This window comes from Lynx rufus, unplaced genomic scaffold, assembly GCF_022079265.1.
Source record: "Lynx rufus isolate CCGP_SWC_20201006 ecotype Redwood Valley unplaced genomic scaffold, mLynRuf1.p SCAF_11, whole genome shotgun sequence".
Classification (NCBI taxonomy): domain Eukaryota; kingdom Metazoa; phylum Chordata; class Mammalia; order Carnivora; family Felidae; genus Lynx; species Lynx rufus.
In genome coordinates this window covers 36,452,639-36,476,406 of record NW_025814825.1, presented here as the reverse complement: position 1 = coordinate 36,476,406, position 23,768 = coordinate 36,452,639, and the positions used below count along the sequence as shown (strand labels likewise).

At 41.2% G+C, this 23,768-nt stretch overlaps 1 protein-coding gene across 2 annotated transcripts in view; it reads right to left on the bottom strand.

The window, feature by feature from the left end:
• Positions 1 to 23,768, bottom strand: part of ENTPD1 (ectonucleoside triphosphate diphosphohydrolase 1) — an 86,961-nt gene that overhangs the window by 3,382 nt on the left and 59,811 nt on the right. The window contains exons 3-10 of one of the 2 annotated variants that reach the window (XM_047073212.1): positions 21,579 to 21,696; positions 18,817 to 18,967; positions 16,668 to 16,827; positions 15,733 to 15,972; positions 14,271 to 14,528; positions 3,259 to 3,375; positions 1,336 to 1,473; positions 61 to 172 (exon numbers count right to left, since the gene is read on the bottom strand). In XM_047073212.1, the coding sequence (XP_046929168.1) occupies positions 164 to 172; positions 1,336 to 1,473; positions 3,259 to 3,375; positions 14,271 to 14,528; positions 15,733 to 15,972; positions 16,668 to 16,827; positions 18,817 to 18,967; positions 21,579 to 21,696 (1,191 nt within the window). In that variant the 3' untranslated portion in view covers positions 61 to 163. Of the gene's footprint in view, positions 1 to 60; positions 173 to 1,335; positions 1,474 to 3,258; positions 3,376 to 14,270; positions 14,529 to 15,732; positions 15,973 to 16,667; positions 16,828 to 18,816; positions 18,968 to 21,578; positions 21,697 to 23,768 lie in introns of those variants that run through there. The other variant, XM_047073211.1, reaches the window with a different exon arrangement.

Sequence of the window (23,768 nt, the reverse complement as noted above, 5' to 3'; positions counted from 1 at the left end):
AAGTTGCTGCTATTACCTTTTTGTGCTGCGGCCTCCCAAGTCTTCTCTGTGCATGTTTTTTTCGTACAGAACATGTAATTAAACTGTATAGCTCATGTCTCAAGGCATCATCACTGGCATGAACCGCCTTATATGTTTACTTTTACTCACTTTATCCAATTATTTATAAATCCTAGAAATGGAGTAATTGGATAAAATGATGTGTGTATTTTAAGGCTCTTAGCACATATTGCCAAAGCAGTCTCCCGAAAGGTTGTGCCAATTCACATTCCAACCAGTTTCCATGTGGAAATGCTCCTCTCCCCAAACCTTTACCAGTGCTGGGAATAATTTGTAAAAGGTCCACTTCTCTTGGTGGGGGACAGGAACCTTATCTGACTTCCCTTTATGGGGGCGGAGGGGCGGGGGCAGGGTCAAGGAAGGCTCAGAGTTAGAGAAGTTACCACCTGGGGTTTTGACATATTAGCTCATTCACCGAAATTCAAAGAATAGAAATCACTCATAAATTTGACATAAACACATCCTTCAGAGAGACAAAATAAATTGTGACAAAATGAAAGACAGACCAGGATATTAAAACAAGGAAAAGATTTGCATTTGAATTAGCAAGGTCAACATTGACAAGAGAATAGTGAAAACAGTATTCTTAAGGCTGCTACAGCCCTGTGCTTCAATGCTTTGCTTTGCTTGAAGTCACCATATTTAATAAAGGGAGTACTGTGTTTTGCCATTAGTGGGTATGGGTCGAAAAGGTAGAGAGTTGCCCATCAGTGTAAATGTTTCTCTATGCCTGGATACCTGCAGGTGGCGCTCTGGTAAAGCACAGCCGTGAGGCTGCTTCTGTAAGGCTGACGCTAACCTGACTTCTAAGCAAAGACCCCCATTCACAGTCACTCAACTCCTTCTTTACACTAAGCTTTCAATTTAGTCAATCTTGATGAGCCCTGATGAGAAGCCATGATAATCATTTGGGATGATTTGGGATAATCATTTGGGATGATGGCCTTTGGGATGGATGTTGAGGTCAGCAAACAGAATCAATGAGGCTACTGAAATTCTGTTACATTACTTTAATATCTCACTGTTTGTTTTATAAGGAATTAGTCACTGTTATATGAGCAGAAAGGATTCTGTACAGGTAGTGCTCCTTAGATAGGTTATCCTCAACTGGCCGGTCAACATAGGAGGGCCTGACACAAAATGTCAGCTTGGGTTACAGGTGAATGGTAGAACAGGACACCAGGCCAAACTTAACAGGCTGACTCCTACCTCTTTCAAGCCCAAAGCTGCCTCAGTCACCCAATCAGCCCACAACCCAGCAAGTACCCAAATTACCTTGCCCATGAAATGAATATTCTTCCAGGAATCAGCTGTGAAATGATAGCCATTCAGAAGGAGAGAGAGGATATAGGCTCCAGAAAAGCAATATTCACTCAGGTACTTCTCCTTCACATCACCAAAATATGTCTTCAGCTGGAATGAAGTGAAGGAAATATCACACATGTACAACAGACACCTCTCCATGGCCCTCTTTTCACCATCGGAGCTGAGCAATTGAGGAGAAAGGCCCAGCCCAGCCAGGCCTGAGAGCTGGCCTCTCCAGAGGGCCTTAGGAGGGGGCTGCACTCCTTTAGCGGATGCAGGGGCTCACAGTTTAGGGTCTGTTATGGAAGCTTTTCCTCCACTGGGTTCTATGAGATAGTAATACGTGCTCCCCTGAGTGTTTTGTTAGCTGTAAAGTGCTGAGGTATTTTGAGGGGCTCTTTCAGAAAGCTCTGAATACCCTTCCTTCCTGTTCTAACTCAGACAGAATATGAGGGAGAAGTCCGAGCCTCTTGCACAATCTTCCTTCCTTTTCTGGTCAGTACCAAGGAGAAGAGCACCCATTTTTAATTAATTACACCTCTTCAGAATGAAAGCACCATTCACATTTGCAACCCTGTCAACTTAAAACAGCTGTTGTTTTGACCTACCCCTAGATGATCTTTTTTGATTAGAGTAGACCCCATACCTCTCTCCTCCCTGGAAACTTTCATCAAGAAGTACTAGATTTTGGGGGTGCCTGGGTGGCTCAGTCAGTTAAGCGTCCGACTTCGGCTCAGGTCATGATCTCACGGTCTGTGAGTTTGAGCCCCGCATCGGGCTCTGTGCTGACAGCTCAGAGCCTGGAGCCTGCTTCAGATTCTTTGTCTCCCTCTCTCTCTCTGACCCTCCCCGGTTCATGCTCTGTCTCTCTCTCTCTCTGTCTCAAAAATAAACAAACATTAAAAAAAAAAAAAGAAGTACTAGATTTTGAATGACTCAGTGCTTCAGACAAGAAAAAATTTGTGCTTCAAATTTATGAATAAGTAGGAGATACCTTGGACCTGGGCAGTGGAGAAAGGGTCTTAACACAATGGCATTTGTAGCAGATTCTGTGAATTCCCTGTCTTCCTTGCTCATACAACTCTGACTGGGGGCTGGGAAGGGGAATGTGCAACAACATGCCCAGTCCAGGGAGTACCTCATACTGGATCTAAGGCTCTAAGCCCGTCCTAATATCCTGCACCCTGCTTTCCCAGCCAGTCCTGGCTAACAAGTAAGAGAAAGACTGCTCAGAAGCTTCTAGGATAGCTTATAGTTTCTTGAAAAATGGAACAGATGTATCTGGCTCTACCCTTCTGACCTTGAACGTAACTGTGATCTCTGAAGCCACAACTTGTGTCCATGAGAAGATAGGCATAACAAGAGAATTGAAGGGGTGCCTGGGTGGCTCATCGGTTCAGCATCCTACTCTTGATCTTGTCTCAGGTCATGATCTCATGGTTCGTGGGTTTGAGCCCCACTTCGGGCTCTGTCCTGGCAGTGTGGAGCCTGCTTGGGGTTCTCTCTCTCTCTCCTTCTCTCTGCCCCTCTCCTGCTCATGCTCTCTCTCTCAAAATAAATAAATAAACTAAAACCAAACCAAACGAAACCAAAACCAGAATTGAAGAAGTAATGGCTTAGATAGAGTCAACTGCTGACCCCATACCGGCAGCTGCCAACTGCCAGACTTGGTATTAGGTGAGAAAAGTAAGACCATGTTTGTTTAAGCCATTGTGTGTCCAGTAATCAAGAAATGGCTGATGCACTCACTCCTACCTAAGAGCACCCTCTGGGCCTTTCTAACATGTTTGCTGGATCTTGGTCAGGTTAGCAGGACTTAAAGAACAGACTTACATCCTCTGTGACGTCAAGAGCATGGGGCAATACTGAAAGCTGCTATTTCTAGTCACTTACCTCTTTCCAAGGCTGAGAGCAGAACTTTTCCATACTGTCGATCACCTTTTCCTGAGTAGGGGTTTCCTCTGATGTAAAGTTTAAAAACTCCATCACATAGTAATAAGCTGAAAATGCCTGCAACAGAAAATGCAGTTTTGCACTGTGTCCAACACAGGGGGGACACTGACTCACTCTCCAGAAGGCTGAACCCATAGTGAAGATGCCTGGAAATCTCTGTTGAGTAAACTAACGAACCAAGTGATATTCCTGCCCCCAGAGCTGCTTCCTTCCTGAAAGAGGTATCATTTGGTTGCTGCTGCTTTGCTGCTGATGTGCATTTCTGAGCTACCGGGTAACTAATTTTCTCTATAATTTTAATGGAAGAGTCAGGGAGAAAGAACGTTGAGGGAGGAGAAGAGGAGAGAGGAACAGGTTTTAAAAATCCCATCTTTAAAAAACTGTGTATTGGGGCACTTAGTTGGTTTCAGCTCAGGTCATGATCTCACCATTTGTGAGTTCTAGCAGGCTCTGCACTGTTTCTGTATCTATTGAGCTGATCATGTGGGTTTTCATCCTTAATTCTGTTACTATGGTATATCACACCAGTTGATTTTGTATGTGGAACCATCATTGCATCCCAGGGATAAATCCCACTTAGTCATGGTGTATGAGCCTTTCATGTACTGTTGAATTCAGTCTACTAGTATTTTGTTGAGGATTTTGGTTGTTCAAAAGTGTGTTATTTAATTTCCACATACTTGTGAATTTTCCAGTGTCCTTATGCTATAGATTTATAGTTTTATTCCATTGTGGGGAATTTTATACCTGGTGGGGCACCTGGGCGGCTCAGTTGGTTAAGCATCTGACTTTGGCTCAGGTCATGATCTCGCAGTTTGTGGGTTTGAGCCCTGCATCAGGCTCTGTGCTCAGAGTGCAGAGCCTGGAGCCTGCTTCAGATTCTGTGTCTCTCTCTCTGCCCCTCCCCTGCTTGTGCTCTCTGTCTCTCAAAAATAAATAAACTTTATAAAAAGAAAAAAGAAAGAAAGAAAGAAAAGATACCTGGTATAATATCAGTCTTCTTAAATTCATTGAGATTTATTTTGTGACTTAAGATGTGATCTATCTTAGAGAATGTTCCATGTGCACTTGAGAAGAATATATATTCTGCTGCCCTTGGGTGGAATGTTTTGTATTTGCCTGTTAGGTCTATTGGTCTATGGAGTGGTTCAAGTTGCTGTTGTTCTATCTGTTATTGAAAGTGAGGCACTGGGGCGCCTGAGTGGCCCAGTCAGTTGAGCATCTGACTCTTGCTTTTGGCTCAGGTCATGATCCCAGGGTCGTGGGACCAAGCCCCACATAGGACTCCATGCTGAGCATGGAGCCTGCTTGAGATTCTCTCTCTCCCTCTTCCCCTCTCCCCTGCTCATGCACTCTCCTACAATTATAATATTGCTGTCTCTTCCTCCCATCAGTTCTATCAATGTTTGCTTTAAAGACTCAGGTGCTCTGATTTGGGGTATATACATAGTTATAATTAATGTATCTTCCTGGTGAATTGGCCCTTTATCATTATATAATATCCTTCTTGGACTCTTGTGAAAATTTTTGACTTAAAATATATTTTGTCTGATTAAGTATGGCCACCCTTGCTTTCTTTTGGTTGGCACTTGCATGGAATATCTTTTTCCATCACTTCACTTTTGGCCTATGCGAGTTTCCTAAGTCTAAAGTGAGTTTCTTGTGGAACATATAGTTGGATCTTTAAGCTTTTTGTATAGTTTGATTTTTTAATAATAAGCATGTCTTAATTTTTATAATTAATATTTCCTTAAGTTGTTACATTTCAGAACACTTTCCGAAATTACCCCTAGAGCTCATTCTACCAGCAAAAGGCTTAATGAGTTAAGCATCTAAAAACTCTCTTGCTTTTGCTAAGGCATGACATTTGCTTTTTAGATAAGTAAATTATTGTGAAAAACATTAACAAATAGAAAATTTGTGTAGGCAGATAATGCAAAATATTGAGTCTTCAGTTTGTCGTCAGGAACTCCTGGTCTATGCCACCACCTACCCCGAAAGCTCTGCATGCCATAGACTCTTGAAGATTGTTGCCTGAACTACAGAAACCTCCCTTAGCATCTCAATCCTACTGTTACTTATTTTTCAATATATAAAAGTTACCCTCTTCATTTCTTTCCCTTCAAAATACATATGTCTTAATAATTCTGGCTTATTAGAAAGTTAACACATGTTTGTTGTATAGAATTTAATTATTACAAGTTAAAAATAAAAGTTTCCCTGGGGTGCCTGGGTGGCTCAGTGGGTTAAGCATCCTACTTCGGCTCAGGTCATGATCTCACCACTCATGAGTTTGAGCCCTGCATTGGGCTCTGTGCTGACAGCTCAGAGCCTGGAGCTTGCTTCCAATTCTCTCTCTCTCTCTCTCTGCCCCTCCTCTGCTCACACTCTGTCTCTCTCTCTCTCTAAAAAATAAACATTAAAAAAATAAAAAGTAAATAAAAGTTTCCCCTTCATCTAACCATTCCCTAGAGAGAAACAATTTTAAGAATTTAAACAATTTAAAAAATTTTAACAATTTTGCTGCTTAATCCCTGCAGCAAATATATATGTAAAATATTAAAATATATGTATATATTTTTACCTAAATGTTATCATACTAGACACATTGTTGTATAATCCTACTTAATTCCCCTTGATAATAATACATCATGGGCAAATTTCCCTGTAGATTTTACCTTACCCATGTAAATAACTATAAAAGGTTACTATGTATAGCTATATCATAATTTACTTAATCTCCTATTCATGAGTATTTAGGCTTTCTAATATTTCACTATTATAAATAATGCCACAATCTTTGAACCTTTGAATCTTTACATCTTTGAACCTTTGCATTGAGAGAATTTCCTGAGGGCAAAATGTTTGGTCATAAGGTAAATATATTTTGTGAGTAGAAATATGCACTAAAAGAGTGTTCATAAAGTGGTACATAATATCCCCAAACTGGAAACAACTTAAATGTCCATTAACTATAGAATGAATAGATAAATGTTAGTGTATTTTTGAAAAATGTTTATTCATTTTTGGGGGGGGAGGGGCAGAGAAAAGGGGAGATAGAGGATCCAAAGCAGGCTCTGAACTGACAGCAGAGAGCCCAGTTCGGGGCTTGAACTCATGAACCCTGAGATCATGACCTGAGCTGAAGTCAGGTGCCTAACTGACTGAACCACCCAGGCACCCCAGTTTTAGTGTATTCATGCAAAGGAATACCACATTGCAATGAAAGAATGAACTACTGTTACATGCAACAACATAGATAAATCTCAGACAATACTGAGTGAAAGAAATGTGACAAAAAAGAATACATACTACGATTCCAAGAATTAGCAACACTAATCTATACGGATAGAAGTCAGGCTAGTAAGTATCTTTAGAGGGAGTGTGTCAACTGGGAGAGTGGATAACGGAACCTTTTAGGATTCTGGGAATGTTCTATATCTTCATCTAGATGATGGACTCACAGATGTAGTCCTTAAAAACTATCAGGCTATGGCCTTAAAATGTACACACTTTACTGCAAGTATGTCAGACCTAAAAATTTTAAAATATCTATACAGATCTTATGAGATCTTCTTTCAAAAAGACTCTTAACACTTTATAACTGTAGGAGATAATTTTTCCCTAAAGCTTAAAATATGCTCTATTTTCTTTGAGTCCCCAAAATGGTACTTTATAAGCCCCTCAAACAGGGTTATTCATTTCCTCCAAAGCCTGGAATTATTTCTTTCCAAACCCCTGAACCATATCTTCATCTTTAATATTCCTAAAATTACCATCATTTTCCTGTACTATACACAACTGAGTTTACAGATCATAAACCTCAGACAAAGGCATCTAATGATCAAAACGCTATCTTTAAGCTTGGGGGAAAACTTTTGGAATACTAAAGGCAAGTCTCCTGCCTGCCCACATGGAAACAAATTGAAGTACTTATAGGTCTCTGAACATGCTACATGCTTTTCCACCTCCATTCTGTGCATGCTGGTCATCTCCCTAGAATATTCCAAATACTAAAGTGCTCTTACTGAAATATACAATATTCCAGGCATTCTGGCAGGCCTAGAAATAAAAAGATAAAAAGTATACCATCCTTCCCTTCTTCCCCACAGTGGGGGAGACTGACATGTCAACCTATAAAGACCATGCCCATGCCAGCCAGCCAAATTTTGTGCAACTTTTAATCTATACAAAAATGCAATACATGTATTCCTGTTCAATTTAACTTAGCTGGTTTCAGTGCAGCGTCTATCTTCTCTCAAGTTTCTTCTTGTTTTTGTGATATCAATTACCAACCCTCCTCCCTGCTCCCCCAACTTTGGAACATCTCACAGGGAGCTTTCTGTTTACTTTGACATGGCTTCTGAAACTATGCTCCTTAAAATCTCTCCTAATCGGAAAATTCAATAGCCTTTTTTTTTCATTCCACCTCTTCCTTGACTTTTGGCTGCATATCATTCATTCATTCATTCATTCATTCATTCATTCAACAACTATGTACTGAATAACAACTATGTTCCAAGCAGTGATGGAAATAGATGAAAATCCCTGCCCTCTAGTGGAAGACAGCACAACCCAAACAAGTAGCAGATGGTATGATGGACAATAAGTGCTATAAAAATAAAGCCTTTTGTTACATAATCCACATATACAGAGCCTTTATTCAGATTAGAGAAGTCCATAGAGTAGGTATTGTTCATTTTCTAATTTCTTCCAGTCCAGATGCAATTTGTTTCAGGGGTCATTTTTTTTTTCATAAGAACAATGGTTGCCTAGTAATATAACTGGCACTCCCATCTTTATCACGTTTCCAGGGAAACAAATCCAGAAAATTAACCCAAAGCCAAAATTGTCTATAAAGGAAGGAAGGGGGCTTGTCAAATCATTTTCCAAAGATCCAATGAAAAACCTATTGATAGTACTTTGGAATAAAGATTAAATGAAGTATTTGTAGTCACAGAAGGAACAAGTATTACAGTTTAGTCTCAAGATTCCACCCCAAACTGACCACTTGACATGTTCTCCTACCCTCCTGTTCTCACCTGACTACACATGTAAACTCGCTTCTCTAGTGTGGCTGACCTGCTTGTATTACTAGATATTAGGTTTGCTCTGCCCTGGCAGGAAGCATTTTAGAGGCAGGCATAGTATCAGTTTCAGGATCATCTGTCTCTGGCACATGTGTCTACATTTGCTTCCCATCCATCTAAACAGACTCACCTCTAACACTTGTGTGACATTCATTCCAAGCCACTGCCCTGCTTGGGCATGTGGTTCCACTTTAATCTCTGGCTTCTAGGTACCTTTTGTTCTAGATTAAGAGTTCTTAATGTGGGGCTCAAAGGTCCATCTCAAGGAACCATGATATCTTTTAGACTGTATGCAAAATTTGAGCATCCATTTTTCTGCTTAGAAGATCCTTAGCTTTCAACACATTCTCCAAAGAGTCTTGTGATCCCCTGAAGAGTTAAGAATGATGGGTCTATTGAAGACATTATGCTAAGTGAAATAAACCAGTCACAAAAAGACAAATACAGGATTCCACTTATACGAGGTACCTGGAATAGTCAAATTCAGAGCAGTTAAAAGCAGAATGGTGATTGTCAGGAGCAGAGGGGAAAGAAGAGTGGGGAATTAGTGTTTTGTTCAATGAGTGGAGTTTGTTTTTGGGAAGACAAAAAAGTTTTAGAGGTAGATGATGGTGATGGATGCACAACGTAAATGTACTTAATTCCACAGAATTGTACTCTTGAAAGTAGTTAAAATGGTAATTTTCTATTATGTACATTTTAACACACACACACACACACACACACACACACACACACACATGGCTGGTCTAGACAACCCTTATATTTTGCTGCCAGCTGTTGACCTGACTGTGCAGGTTATGATTCAGAGTCCTCTCTCAAAATAGAATCAAGTAAGCAATATGCAACTGTGAAATAATGCCATTATATAAGGAATAGAAAATAAAATAAATACAAATATGCCCTTCTATTACAAATACCTGAATCAAATTTGAAGTAATGTTTTAAACTCTCTCAGCCCTAATCTCCTCAGCCACATCTACGTCCACAGGAACTGGGAAGATAAAGAGTTAGCTTTCTTAATGTTTTATCCCTGCAGGACGCCTTCAGCAAACTGCTCATAATTTAGGTGTCCTGGCTGGACCCGATCCGCAGTCTGGTTTTGATATTCCTTAAGGAAGAAAAGCCTTGTTAACACGCACCTGAATGTGACTGTCAGAATCTGTTTATGGATCATTATGAGAAACACCTGTCTTAGCTTTTCATCTTGGCTTTAGATGTTTGACCAGCTTCCCTTTCTGGGTCCTTCCCCTTCAGTCTCCTGCATCCTGATGAGGTCATCTCCATTACATATTTTAATTTTTTTTTTCAGACCATAATGTTATTTTTATATTCCGTATAGAAATAGACTATAGAAATTACTATTTCTCTGTAGCCACAATAGAGATCAAGTCTTAGAATCAGGGGCAAATCCTGCTTGCTGTTTGAGCTGGGAATATGTTTATTCACCTTTCTTTCTTGGGCAGTTGTGCTCCAGAATAAGGTCATCTATTTCTCTTCTGCTCAGGAACCATTCATACTCAAATTCATACTTGTTTTTTCATTTTATATATCTGTCAATCTTTTCTGAAAGTCTTCATGTGTCAAGGCCTAACTGATAGTTTTCCTGGCTGTATATGCTCTTCAGAAACCCACTCAGGTGAGTTTTAATATCTAAGCTGGCCTCTTACATCCCTTGGAAAAGTCTCTGCTAGGGTGGAATATTGTTTATACAAACATGCATTGGAATTGAACTCACAAAAATTAAGTGCTGATGAGATGGGATGGGATGATAACATTTAGGGTGAGTATTTTTTCCTTTATTTATTTATATTATGTAATTAAAAAGTAATCTTAACCCTATTCAGAATGCTTCTATTTGGGGAGGCACCTGGGTGGCTCAGTCGGTTGAGTGTCCGACTTCAGCTCAGGTCATGATCTCCTGGTTTGTGAGTTCAAGCCCTGCATGCATCGGGCTCTGTGCTGACAGCTCGGAGCCTGGAGCCTGCTTCAGATTCTGTGTCTCCCTCTCTCTCTCTCTCTGCCCCTCCCCAACTCACACTATGTCTCTGTCTCTCAAAAATGAATAAACATTTTAAAAGTTTTTTTTAAAAAGAATGCTTCTATTCATAATCCCAAGAATTATACTGAATGACAAAACCACCTTCTTCTTTTAATACCTCATGAGGATACACTGCTCAAAATCAGATGGTTCAAGGATACATCACCAAGTTTCTTCCTATGGCTGTGGTAGATGACTCTTTACAAGTCTGGAAGAAAAAAAATCATTCTGATTCTGTTCTTGGGGTATGATTTAGGAGACTCCATACATCAGATAGACATTCTGTTGCCAGAATGGACCTAAAGGCAATTATTAAGGGAAATGCTGACTTAGTTCTAGGAATTCCTGACTTTGCCTTTAGGTACACTAAGGGGGATGGCCTGTACTACTGAGGTCAAAATCCGTGATCAGCTTCTTAATCTCCATGTTAGGAATTAGCCTTACTTTATAAACCTTTAATTGATTGGTGTCTATAACCTGTGGGCCCATATTTAAACAGCAACTGAGAATAGTAACATTCTAGGCCATCTTTAGAGAACATATAGTCTCAAAAGATCAGCTCCCCATCTTCCAGTTTCCAGCTTAGATATTTATGGAAGAGGACTTGAAAGATACATGTCTCCCCCTTTTCCAGGTACTCTGAATTCTTCCCTTCTATCAAGCTGAGTATCTATCAAAGACCTACTGCCTCAGTCCATTACAGAATTGCTATGACTGAGTTGGCTTTTTAATATTATGCCTCTAGCTTATAGTTGCTATAAGAAATTGCAATTAAACAAATATGGTCAAAGACATTGTCTAATGAAACCTCCTTTATAAAATATCCTTGGGAATCAATTGTGGAATAGCTCTGCTCTGTCCTGGGACCCAGTATGCTGGGTATAATGAAAACTATGTATCTTGCTATGCCTTATTTTTCCCCTTGGCTACTCAGAAGCTCAGAGCTAAATACACGAACACACACACACACACACACACACACACACACGCGCACCCCCCCCACAAGTATATGTATACATATGGAAACAAACAAGTGTTTAATGTTCTTTAATTCCAGTTCCATCTTGAATTTGTTTTACATTCTTTCTTGTTTATATAAATGATACAATGTGATCTTTAAAAAATTTTTCTAAATTACCTCATAAATAATTCTCTACAGATGTTCCCTTTTCCTTTTTGGTGTTTCTGATTTGCCTACAAATTGGATTCTGTCTAGCAACCAATGTAGTCAAACTGAGAAAAACAACATCGACAGTTTTTTAATACCCTATTTAAAGAGTAAGAATTAAATCACCAGCACTGAATGTAATTGTGGCAAACATTCCCTCCCTGCAAATTCTCTGTGGCTTGAGAATACCCAGGCTAATTGGTCCTGGAAATAATTGGAATGCAACTGGATTTTTGTGTTGCAAATAGTTATGCTTCCAGATGAAGAACTTGGCAGTGGGAACTTCTGCAGGTATAACAGCCGAGGGTGAGGACCATTAGGACAAAGGGCTAACCTTACTAAGGGCCCACATGGTGCTAGGGTACATTAGCTTTCTGCTACTGGTGGTGATATGCTGGAGGTGGCTCTTATCCACTCACAAGAGCTAATTGTTAAAATTTCAAGAGTTTTTGGGCCAGTTGATATTATGGTGATTAAAATGGGCCATGGTAGGAGTACTACCATGTAAACTGGCAAATGCCACAATTTAGCCCCTCCATCCCCAGAGAGGTGGTTGTTAGACATTTACTAGTCCACCACCACTTGTCTGGCTTATCACACACAACTAGCAAGGAGACAGGTAATTCTGTCCCCATTTTATAAATGAGGAAGCAGACCAAAAAAGTTTTTTTTTAGGCTTTAGGGAGAAATCACAGAGGGGAAAAAAAAAGTTCTGTAACAGAAACTGCCAACGCAGGAATAGGTACAGGTACAGTGCTGACCTTAAGGGCTATATTCAGAGAAAAAAGATCTTATTCAGAGGAAAACAATGAGCTAATCTAAGGAGACTGCCAAGTAGAGGTTCAGAAGGCTGTAAGGAGAACAATTTCAGCGAGGGACAAAGAGACCAAACAAAAAGGCATCCAAGGGGAACTCAAGTCTCCTCTACCCCTTCAACTCCGCTTCTCCCTACCTGGTTGGAAGAATCACATTCAAAGGCAAGAAATTCCACCACCACCACCCTCAAGTAGAAAGGGTTTGCTCATGCTTGAAGACAAGAATTGGGCTATATTTCCCTGGAGGTGAAACTTTCAGAAAAGTTAAAAAGTCAGTACACAATAGTACATTTCTTTTCCTCCAGATGTACTTCCTATCAGTGACTGGAATGGAAAGGGCCCTTGGCTGTCCCCAGCACCCCTCACTACCTTCCTCCTTTTTGTGTCCCCCTCTTTTACCTTCCAGCAGTTAGATCCAAGGCAACTGCGTTGGCTCAGAAAAGTCCAATATGGGCTGCCAGTGCCAGTTCAGCTATAGGGCATCCAGGTGAGGTTCTAGTTGGTAACAAATTTAGGTTTGGAGCTAACTAATCACCAAGCCTTACTCTGCCAGGCATTGTTCTTGCATGTTATTTCCCTCAGGAACCTTGAGGGGAGGAGGAACTATGGTCTGGGCCATGGGTAAGGTAAGCCTGGATCCATGGTACCACCCATTATTGTTTTCCCAGAGACCGTGGGAATGAAGAGCTCATACAGTTGACAAGTGGCAAATCCAGAATTTAAAGCAGGTTCTCTTACTACAGGGCCTGTGCTCTATCCAGGGAGCTCTTTCTGTGACATTGGGCTGAGCCAGGAGACCTTGGGTGAAGCTCTCCTGCGGGGGTCCCATAGGAGAGTTGAACCTCTCTCCTCATATGCTGATCTGTTTTCTGGGAAAGGGAGAAAGAGTGTGAAGGCAGATAAAAGTCCTTTTTTTTCTATGAGTGATATCTTAAGTAATTAAGTAATTAGTTAATAATTGGTCTTAATTGATGGTAGCTAATTTTGCAATCTATTACTAAACTATGATTATAATGCTTGGTCTCCAGGACCAAAATATGAAATCTGAATTGAGTAGTTCAAGCAGCACCTCTTCTACCTCTGCTCAAATATTTTGTCTTATTCTAGAGTAATTAAAAAGGAATTTGGAGCTTGGATTCAACTAGTCCCCCAGCTGATCAAAATGTAGTATAAATGATGCTATCTTCAATATTTCCTTGGGATTTCCTAAGTTTCTACTTGAGTTTATAGAGGAAAAACTTTAGCCAAGACATCTAACTGCTACCTCTCCTTCTTCTGACATTCATGAAGCCACTTATGGCAGATCCCAGTGGGTGTGCCTATCCATCAGCCAGCTCGTTCTTCTGGCTTATAGATTCCTGATTTTACCCATGTAGAGGAACACAATATGTGTAAGAAAGACTCTCTACTTCCAAGGATGAACAATGATTAGTCTAAACGAAACATGGTAATCCATTCCCCCTTGTTCACAGATGGGTTAGAAGTGTGTATTTCATCAAATTCTGGCCAATGGCATCTGAAAAGACAGTTGTTGGCACTTCTGCAAAATTGGACAGAAATGTATGCAAGAGAAACTTCCTCCTCCACTGCTTTAGTTTTGCATATGAAACAGAAGCTGCCATCTTAGCACCACAAAAAAGGCCAAGAAGATAATAAGAAAGCTGATCCAAGTCCTAACATCGTTAAAACAAAGACTTAACCCAGAATTATCTACTTCAAGGCTTATTATCATATGAGAGAAAAATAAATCCTATTACTTAAACACCATGTAGACATATACTCTATAACTTGCAACCCAAATCATCCTAATCAATATACCTTATTATTTTACAACTTACCCCAAAATCCCCGTGAAGTGGTGGCAAGAAAATCCCATTGAAGGAACAGTGGGAGTAAGGGCAGTAACTAGTGTTGAAGAGTTCAAGGATGCTTTCATGGCATTGTTGATAGTTTCCAGTGCCTTGGATTTGAAACTCATCGAATGGAAGAGTCATCTCAAATCTCTTGGTGCAGGGGCCACTGTAAAGTTCACTTACATTCATTACTATTTCATATCCAGGGTGAAAGCATGGGTCCCTGAGGATTCCATTTGTACCCTGAATGGAAAAATCACATGAAGACATCATGTGCAAATATGTTGGGTACAAAAGCACCACTCTGCCTTCATTTATGTGTAGGAATTTTACAATATGTTAGCGTTGGCATCAATATACCCTTGCCATGCCTTTTTCACCCTTAGGAATAGTCAGATTTGTATAATAGGCACCAGAAGTGGTATCAGATGTAAATGAACTTTCACTATTCATAGAAAGCTAATAGAGTTCAAGCTGGAAGAAATGCCATTATTTTGGAATGTCCCCTAGTGCTTAGTACAAATGAAAGATTCACAAGGAAAACTCTCAAGGCTCTCACAAGTCCAAGCTGGGGTAGTTCTCCAGGAGGAGTCTGCCCACACCCCATCCCCACTTTCAAGCAAAAAATCAGAAGCTCCAACAGCTGAAAATGCCTTAGAGCATTTAAGCCAGGAGTACCAAAATGACTTTTAACCCACACCTCAGTATGTTCAAGAGAAGAAAGGGGGCTGGTATGAAAAAAGGCTTAGTAGAGCCTTGGGGCTCAGTAGGTATCTCTCAGTAGCTCCTATTCCAATGGGAGGTGCCTTATTGACAGTGCTTCTGAGAACCAGAGTGAGAGCTTTGGAGGAGAGCAGGGAACTGGTTGCCCTTTCAGGGGAGACAAGACTCAGCTGGATGTGACATCCTTGCTGTGTGTGTCAGGGTGTGCCTGGTACTCACATGATTTTGAGTGTGTTTAACTTTTCTTGTCTTCAAGAAACAAAAAGCGTCTGGGGAAAAGACTTGAAGTGTTGATGGATAAATTCTGTTTTCCCTGAGTGTTTTTCTCCTTCTCTCCAGGTTGTTTCTAACAGCCCTGTTTTCTGCAGTTTGTTGGAAATGGAGACTAAAAAGTGCTAAAGAGCTTATAAATTGCACAATCCCCCAACAATACTCTAGCATGTAGTTTTCACTGTCAAGCCCACAGGGGTGAGAAATTATTTGCCAAGAAAGGATTTGAGTTGTGTCCTTGGAGACAGTGCAGTAAACAAACACAGGAGGTGATGTTTGGATGGGACGATTCACAGGGGTTGACCAGATGTAGTTAGATATCCTGTTTGAAAAGGTTTGGAAAGTACAGTAACCAAGTTCAGACCAATTACTGAAGTAGAAAGAGACAACAACAGGATGTGGGGGCTGGTGGCCCAGATGTGGGGAGGGTGGGTCTGGATTCAGTTAAACTTGCCTGAATGTCCTTGGCCAGTTTCTGCCTGAGCGCTTGATCCTTCCCATAGCATAAGAAGCTGTGCGTGTACACGCTGTAGTCCTTGCCATAGAGGCGAAAGTGCAGAGCGTTGCTTGGAGACTCAATCCTCTCGTTTTGGGGCACAAAAGTGATTTGTGTAGAGGCTCCCCCAAGGTCTAAAGCTCCATAGGTTCCCTGAGAATTGCCTCCATTTGGCTTCAGGTTGAGCCAACTCAATTTCTGAAAGAGAGTACAGTCATCAGTGGTAGCAGTTTCTGGACACCTTTGTTTCACACTATATCTTGGACTCAGGGACTTTCTAAGGTGAAGAAAAGGGGGCATAAGGTGACACAAAGGTCACTGAAGGCTCCTGAATCTGGATAAGATCAACAGCAGGTTAAGGGACTTTGAAGATAGAGCTCAGACTGCAGCAACATAGAAGTGGCATAGCCAGTGTTTATGAACAAGGAATGTGGGCTGAAAAGACTCAAGTTCAAGTCTCCACTCATTTGCTCATTAGCTATGTGACCTGGAACAGAATAATTACCTTCTCTAGGCCTCAATTTGAGACTCCTAAATGAGGGGATTCCTCATATTGTTCTGAAGATGGAATCAGACAGTACATGGAAAGTGCTTAGCACAGCACAAGACACACAGCACTAGGCAAATATTTGCTATTTTTATTTTTAATGATAGATTTTTTACTTCCTCTCTGTCTCCCTAAGGTGAAAGTATGATTTCCTCATCCTCCAAGAGGAAACGTTCTTATACTAAAATTCATCAGAATACCGCTGGTGACCCTTGCAATTGTGGGGATAAATTACTTCATCCATTCATCCATCATTCATTCTGGCTACCGATCCAAATCCTGCCTGAGATAGCAATGGCACTGACCTCCTGGGAGCTACCTCCCTTGGGTGCTGTGAGATAATCACCTGAGTGAATTTTCCCAGCAGATAGTTGATAGTAATCCAGCCATAGGCACCTTCCTCTTGGCCAGTGATGATTCTAGCACCATGGAAGTCAAAGTGGTAGTTGTTGAGGCTCTTGGTCACCACACTCAGGACTTTGTCTGCCAACTGTTCATTTTCCATCCTGCACAAAGAAGAGCTGAATTTACCGGTTTTGTTGAATAACTACAGGTACTCATTTCAGTCAGAGCTTCCAGCAACACTCATAGGAAGCGAACCATAACTTGCTGGAAGAAACAGAGATAGAGATTCACACACACAGCTGTCTGAGGAGCCCTCCTTTTGGGTGAGGCAGAACTAGTCTTTTGCCACCCCCCCCCTCCAAATCCAAATCCTTCCAGTCCCTACATAGACTGCTCTTCCTAAAATACCATTTTTTGTTGTTGCTCCCTGGCTCCAAGATATTATCAAAGTAATTTTAATTTGGGGGGCGGTGATGGCTGGATATTGGTTATCACCACACCTATAGATGACGAATGCTACATTAGCCATTGCTGGTGGCTTCTAGCTAGTTCCAGAGTCAGGCTCTGCTTGAGGTTTTTAATTAGGGCTGTAGTAGACACCAGGTGGCAAATGTCCTGGGACAGATACCAAACCTCCATTGGAGCCAGACTGGGAAAAAAAAATCTTATTCACATTGAATCTCAGTTCTTGGGTCTGTTTGAGACATTGAGACCTAAAGAAGGAATCTTCCAGGGTTGTCATAACGAAGATGGGATACATCTGCTTCTGAGATCTAGACTACACAATGTTGAAAGCCTCTAGGTCAGAGAATGCTGTCTTCCAACCACAGCTGAATCCTCTCATCACTCATCTGAATAGCTTCACACCCTTCCTGTGGCTGCCTCATCCCCAGTTCTCCTCCCTCCCAATCCACCTCTCTTCCAGTGTCGTCATTTGTGTACCATCCTGTAATGGCTACCCATTATCTCCCAGATGAACACCAAACTCCCAGTGTGGCCCACAAGGCACTTCATGCGCTGGACCCTGCCTCTTCAGAATTCCACTTAGAATCCTGATCCTCCTATTTACCACGTGTGTGAATTTGGGTGAGTTACTCTACACGTGTATGCCACAGCTCCCTTATCTGGCTAAGAATAGCCAATAATACCTCCTCAAAGAGTTATAATGATTAAATTAAAGCACAGTGCTAACATAGTAATGGCTCAACAAATACAAGCTGCTTCATAGCTATTATTACTATTGTTTTTATTATTATTTTACTATATGCAGTCTATGTTCTATCAATGCAGAACTATTTATGGTCCTCTGAATATGCCCTGGTCTCTCACTCATCCCTATATTTGCACTTCTGTTAGAACGCAAGCTTCAGGAAGGCAGGGACTCTGTCCTCTTCACTGCTGTGTCCCCAGCACTTAGAACAGTGTCTACCACATAACAGATGTTGGAGAAACATAGGTAATAGAATGCGTGACATCTTCTCTGCCTTTAATGTGCCCTTCCCCCACCCTCCAGCTTGTCCTTCATGAATCAGTTCCTGTGTTTCCTCCTCCCATTCTGGGCAGGGCCAAATGTGCTCCCACAGCAGCTCTGAACACTCCTATGTTGAAGAACTGATTGCCTGTATCGAAACTCTGATCTCCTTGAGAGCTGAGTCACCTACTTTCATGTCCCAGGACAGAGTAGGCAGGCAAAACATGCTGAATGAATGAATGAACGAACAAAAGATAACGCACACGGGTACTCAGTGGTGACCAATGAAGATGTGCTAGTTGTGACTATTTGTGTCTTGGGACCTCTGTGGGTCTCCTCTGGTCTTCCTCCTCCCAGATATTGGATAGCTAAATTGGTAGTCTCAAATCCCAGAGTACAGAGGCTCAACATTTCTCTCTTTGTGCCCCTGCCCCCTTGAATTCTCTGGGGGCAGATGGGCAAGAGGACTTTTTAAAATCATACTTTAAACTCCCACCATTACACATACTAAGAATTTGGGAGTTTTACCCACTTCCTGAGATCTTCTTTCTAAAGTGTTGCCATTAAGGATATCTAAATTTGGGGTGTTAGGGAGGTGTGGCACTATCGCATAACTTCAGAGGCTCTCACAATGCCAAGCCTAACCCCCAGCCCTCTTTGTCCCCACCTGTTGCTATACCTGAGCAACCGCATGCCTGCCGTAGCTCCCAGGTAAACAGGCGTCCCTTGGTGCTGGGACTTTGGAATCACTTGACTGGCTCTTTCCATGCATTCAGTCAGATAAGCATCTATTTCGTTTAATCTTTGAGCATATCTTGAGATTCCAGGACCTAAGGAAAGATGTAGAAGCAGATGACAATCTTTTTTAAAAGTACAGGACACACTTTGATAATATTAGAGCAAAACACTGGTGTCTTTAGAGACCATCAAAGAAGACAGCTTTTTGGTGTGATATATTAAGTTATATATGATGTGATATATTACGATATATTAAGTTGGTGTACTTAGAGGGTGACTCTCTGAACCTGGCCTTGATAAGATCTATTTTCAGGCCTCAGACTGGGTCTGTCCACTGTTCAATAATTTTGCCGCTGGATGGCGCAATTTTCACATTCAATTGCGTAATCTTCCTTACAGGTTCTCTCAAAGTGTAATGGGGATCTCACAGACAGCTACCCTAGAGAGCTGCTTTTTGATGATTCTTCTGTAAAGTTGTAACTAACACTAATGCCTAGAAAAATTAAAATAAGCACAGGTACACTGGCTTTTACTGAAAAGACAGGAACCGCTACTAACTAGCTATGTGATCATGGCCAGTACCTAAAATTTCTGAAGTGGAGTTTCTTCCTTTGTTAGAATACGTGTCTCCTCAGAGATTTTTCCACTCTGAAACCAAGTCCCCCTAGTGAAACTATTTTTCCAGTGTTAGAGCAAAACTAACTGTTGCTAAGAAGAGGATTAGAGCCAAGATTCCTTAAGCTTTTTGAAGTTATGCTTAACAATTTCAGCTCACTTTAAAATAAACATCTACACCGTCAGTGCTTTTTAGTGAAAATGTGAATTAAAGATAATGGACAGATATGTTATCCATATCTTTCACAGGTTTTTAAAAGAGCCTATTTACTTAACAGTAATGAAAAATCAGCTCTAAGTTATCAGTTTTGATTCAAAAAGGCTAGCCTTCAAGAACTGGAGGCTTTCCACTCAACTTTCATCTAAATATTTGATTAGAGAATTCTCTCTTTTGAGAAGGGAAAAGCCCTGCGCGTGTTAGGCCAGACACACATGGGATGAGTCTCAGAAGAAAGGTAGCTACTAAATTAAAAAAGCTACTAAATTAAAATTTTTAAAGCTTTTAAAAAAATGGAAGGCAGTGAATTAACTAGAAGTCAATAAAATGAGGGATTTGGGCTTTAAGAAATGCTTAAAGTACCATCTCAAAATGGACGAGGCCAACATCTGAGGACATCAAGCTACTGGGTAAAATGACTTGCTCTCTTGAAAACATCTCCTCTCTACCACTTTCTTGGAAAACTTTGAAAATTGGGGGACCCCACAGGCCATCAAAGTAAAAGTCAATCTTCTTGGAGCTAGATTACCTGTCTGACTAAAAATATACAATGGGCCCCTGACTCAAAAGGCCAAGAGAGATAAAGGTAAAAGAGGATGGTGCAGTGTGGTAACATTCAGTGCATGTTGGGGTATTGGGTGGATGGAGTGGAAGGAGCTGAATGGACAACTCTAACCTGTTCTGTGACCTTAGGAGAAAACTAACTAGGAACAAAAGTCAGTATGTAATGCGGTGATTCAAAGTAGCAGCGAGCCTGGAGTGCAGTTAAGAGACCTAGATTCTTGTCCTGGTTCTGTTGCTACCAATAAGTCACTAGTCTTCCAGGTTTTTGCTTCCTTCTCTGAGAACAAGATTGAAATGACCCACGAGGTCCTTTTCCAGGCCTAGGAGTCTATGATTTTGGCCTTCCGTGCCTATGTGAAAACTAAAGGCTTTTGAAAATTTCTTCCAAGCTGTAGCTTAGGGGACCAAGATTAAGAGTAACAATTCTTTGGACCAACAGCATCAGCATCACCTGGGAACCTGTTAGAAATGCAAATTCTGGGGCCTGTTCCAGACCTACTACCTCAGAAACTCTGGGGGTGGAACCCAGCATCAGTGTTTTAACAAACCCTCCAGGGGGCTCTGCTAAAGATTCAAATTTGAGAACCACTGGAGAAGTCGTGGGTTCAAAGTTGAGCAGATCTCCATTTGAACCCCAGTTCCATCAATTACTAGCTCAAAGCAACCTTAACAAGTGGCATAACCCCTCTTAAGCTCAATGCCCTCATTTTTATTTTATTTTATTTTATTTTATTTTATTTTATTTTATTTTATTTTTTAAAGTTTATTTATTTTGAGAAAGAGATAGCATGAGTGAGGGAGGGGCAGAGAGGGAGACAGAGAATTCCAAGCAGGCTCCGTGCTATCAGCGCAGAGCCCTACACAAGGCTTGAACTCATGAACCATGAGATCATGACCTGAGCCAAAACTAAGAGTTGGGCACTTAACCAACTGAGCCACCCAGGCACCTGATCCTCATTTTTAAACCATGGGACTAATATTCCATATGTCAAAGGGAGACCGTGAAGTTGAAATAATGCATCTACAGCACTTGGTGCATGGCACACAGAAGTGTCCAGGTGATGGGAGCTACCATATTACTCAAGGGTTTTAAAGTTTGTTTCTTCCTCAAGGGCTCCATCATTAAGGACTGATTTCAATATTATTTTTATAATGACAATAAAATAGCAACAACAGCAGCTCCACTATGTTCTTTTATCCAACTTCCTTTTTCTCATGTGTTCCACTTGCCACACATGTTCTCATGTATGTTCTCCTCATGTTCTCATGCCCCACTGTCTCCCGTCCCCCCTTCTCCTTCATCTTACCTTTCAGCTTGCACTCTTCTATCTGGTGCACCACCCCTGTGTCATTCTCCTTTTCTGCTGGCCACTTATAGATGTACAAACTCGTGTGAGAAGAGCCTGCATCCAGCACAATCCCATACTGAGAGTAAAACATAACAAGAATTTATCAGCATTACAATATTCTTCTCCATACTCAGCTTGCAACAGAAAGGAGACAAAGATAGGAGTTTTCAAAAATGAAGAGAAGGATTTTAATTCAAGACAGACATGGGGGTGGAGGGGGTATGCCTGGTGTCGCCCTGATCACAAGACCTACCAGGATACCAATCCCTCTAGAACAGTGGCTCTTAATGCTGGTTGCACATTAGAAATATCCAGGCCTTACCCAGGATGGGGCCTGAGACTCAGTATGAATTAGAAGCTTCTCAGGTGATTCTAATGGCCAGCCAGGAATCAGAACCATATGCTGAAGCAGCTAAGACAATATGGATGGAACAGACAGCCATGAAACCAGCAGTGCCCAAACTTATGTACACACTGGAATCATGTCAGAATCACCTAGAGAGCCTCAGAGGCTACTGATGCCCGTGTTCCATCCCCAGATATGTGGTTTAATTGGTCTGGTATGTGGCCTGGGCTTTGGAAGAGACACATGGAAAATACTAAGCGTGTTTGCTTTTTAATTATGAATATAACTATATATTGTATTCAATAAAACTTTTAAAATATGTATTTTCATGTTTTGGGCTTTTGCAACTAGGGGGTATGAAAGCAAGAATAAAGGAAGAAAGATGATGGGAAGACAGGGGGAGAAGTCAGTATGAGAAAGAACTAGATGGTCAGAGGAGAAAGGGGGAAAGAACAAAGTCCTCACATTACATTTCATGAGTACGTTAAATGTACCAGGGAGATGTGCTGTCAAAACTGTGCTATAGTGTAGGTACTCTTTTTATCCGTGCTATAGAGGTAAGAAACTAAAGTACAAAGAGGTTAAGTAATTTACTCAAGATACAGAGCCAATAGGTGACAGAGCCTGGATTTGGATCACAGTCACACCCAAGACCTCATGCTGTATATACAGACAAACACAGGAGCAAGGGCAGAACAACAGCTCTCAAACTGATCCCCTATTAAAGGCTTTTAACAAGGGGTAACTACAGCCAAGTGCACAGATTTTAGGTGTGCATCCCAATGAATTTTTGCATATGTGCACATCCATATACACCACCACCAATATCGAGATTCAGAACATTTTCTACTCCTGAGAAGGCTTCCTAGTGCCCCTTTCAGTCAGTTTCTCCTGAGGGTAACCTTTGTCTTGATTTCTATCACCACAGGTGAGTTTCGCTTATTTCTGAGCTGCGGTAAAGAGACTCACACTGTGTGTCTCCTTTATGGGTAGCTTCTTTTCCTCTATACTGTTTCTCAGATGCTTCCAGACTGTGTGCAGCAATAGTTCATCCTTTTTGTTGCTGTGGAATATTTCATTTTTTACTGCATGCACTATATTTTTATCCATTCTATTTTTGGTGGACATTTGAGTTGTTTCCAGTTTGGGACTACTGGGCATATTACCGCCAGGAACATTCTTGCACATGTCATTTTGTGGATATAAGCTCTCATTTCATTTGGATATCGACCTAGGAGTAGACTGCTGAATGCCTTTTTTAATTTATTTTTTTAACATTTCTTTATTATTGAGACAGAGACACAGAGCATGAGCAGGGGAGGGGCAGAGAGAGGGGGAGACACAGAATCCGAAGCAGGCTCCAGGCTCTGAGCTGTCAGCACAGAGCCCGATGCAGGGCTCAAACCCATGAACTGTGAGATCATGACCTGAGCCGAAGTCGGACGCTTAACTGACTGAGCCACCCAGGCAGCCCCCGAGTGCCCTTTTTGATCATCTCATCTTCATCTTTGGTTACATCCCTAAGTTCAATCAGGAAAAATGCCATGATTGAATAACAATGTCTGCCATGATTTTGTGAGGAGAGCATGACAGCACATGTACTTTTATTTATCAGCCCTATACTAGAGAGAAACATGAAGGAAAGCAAACGGGGAAGCAGAAGGAAGAGAAAAAGAGGAAGCATTTCTAAAATGTGAGCCAATCACTCTCATCACACTTTGCTACTGTGGACCTCAAAGTGTGGTCTGCCTCTTGATAATGCTCAGCTCAGCAGCTGTTTTATATATATCCTCTCACACTGT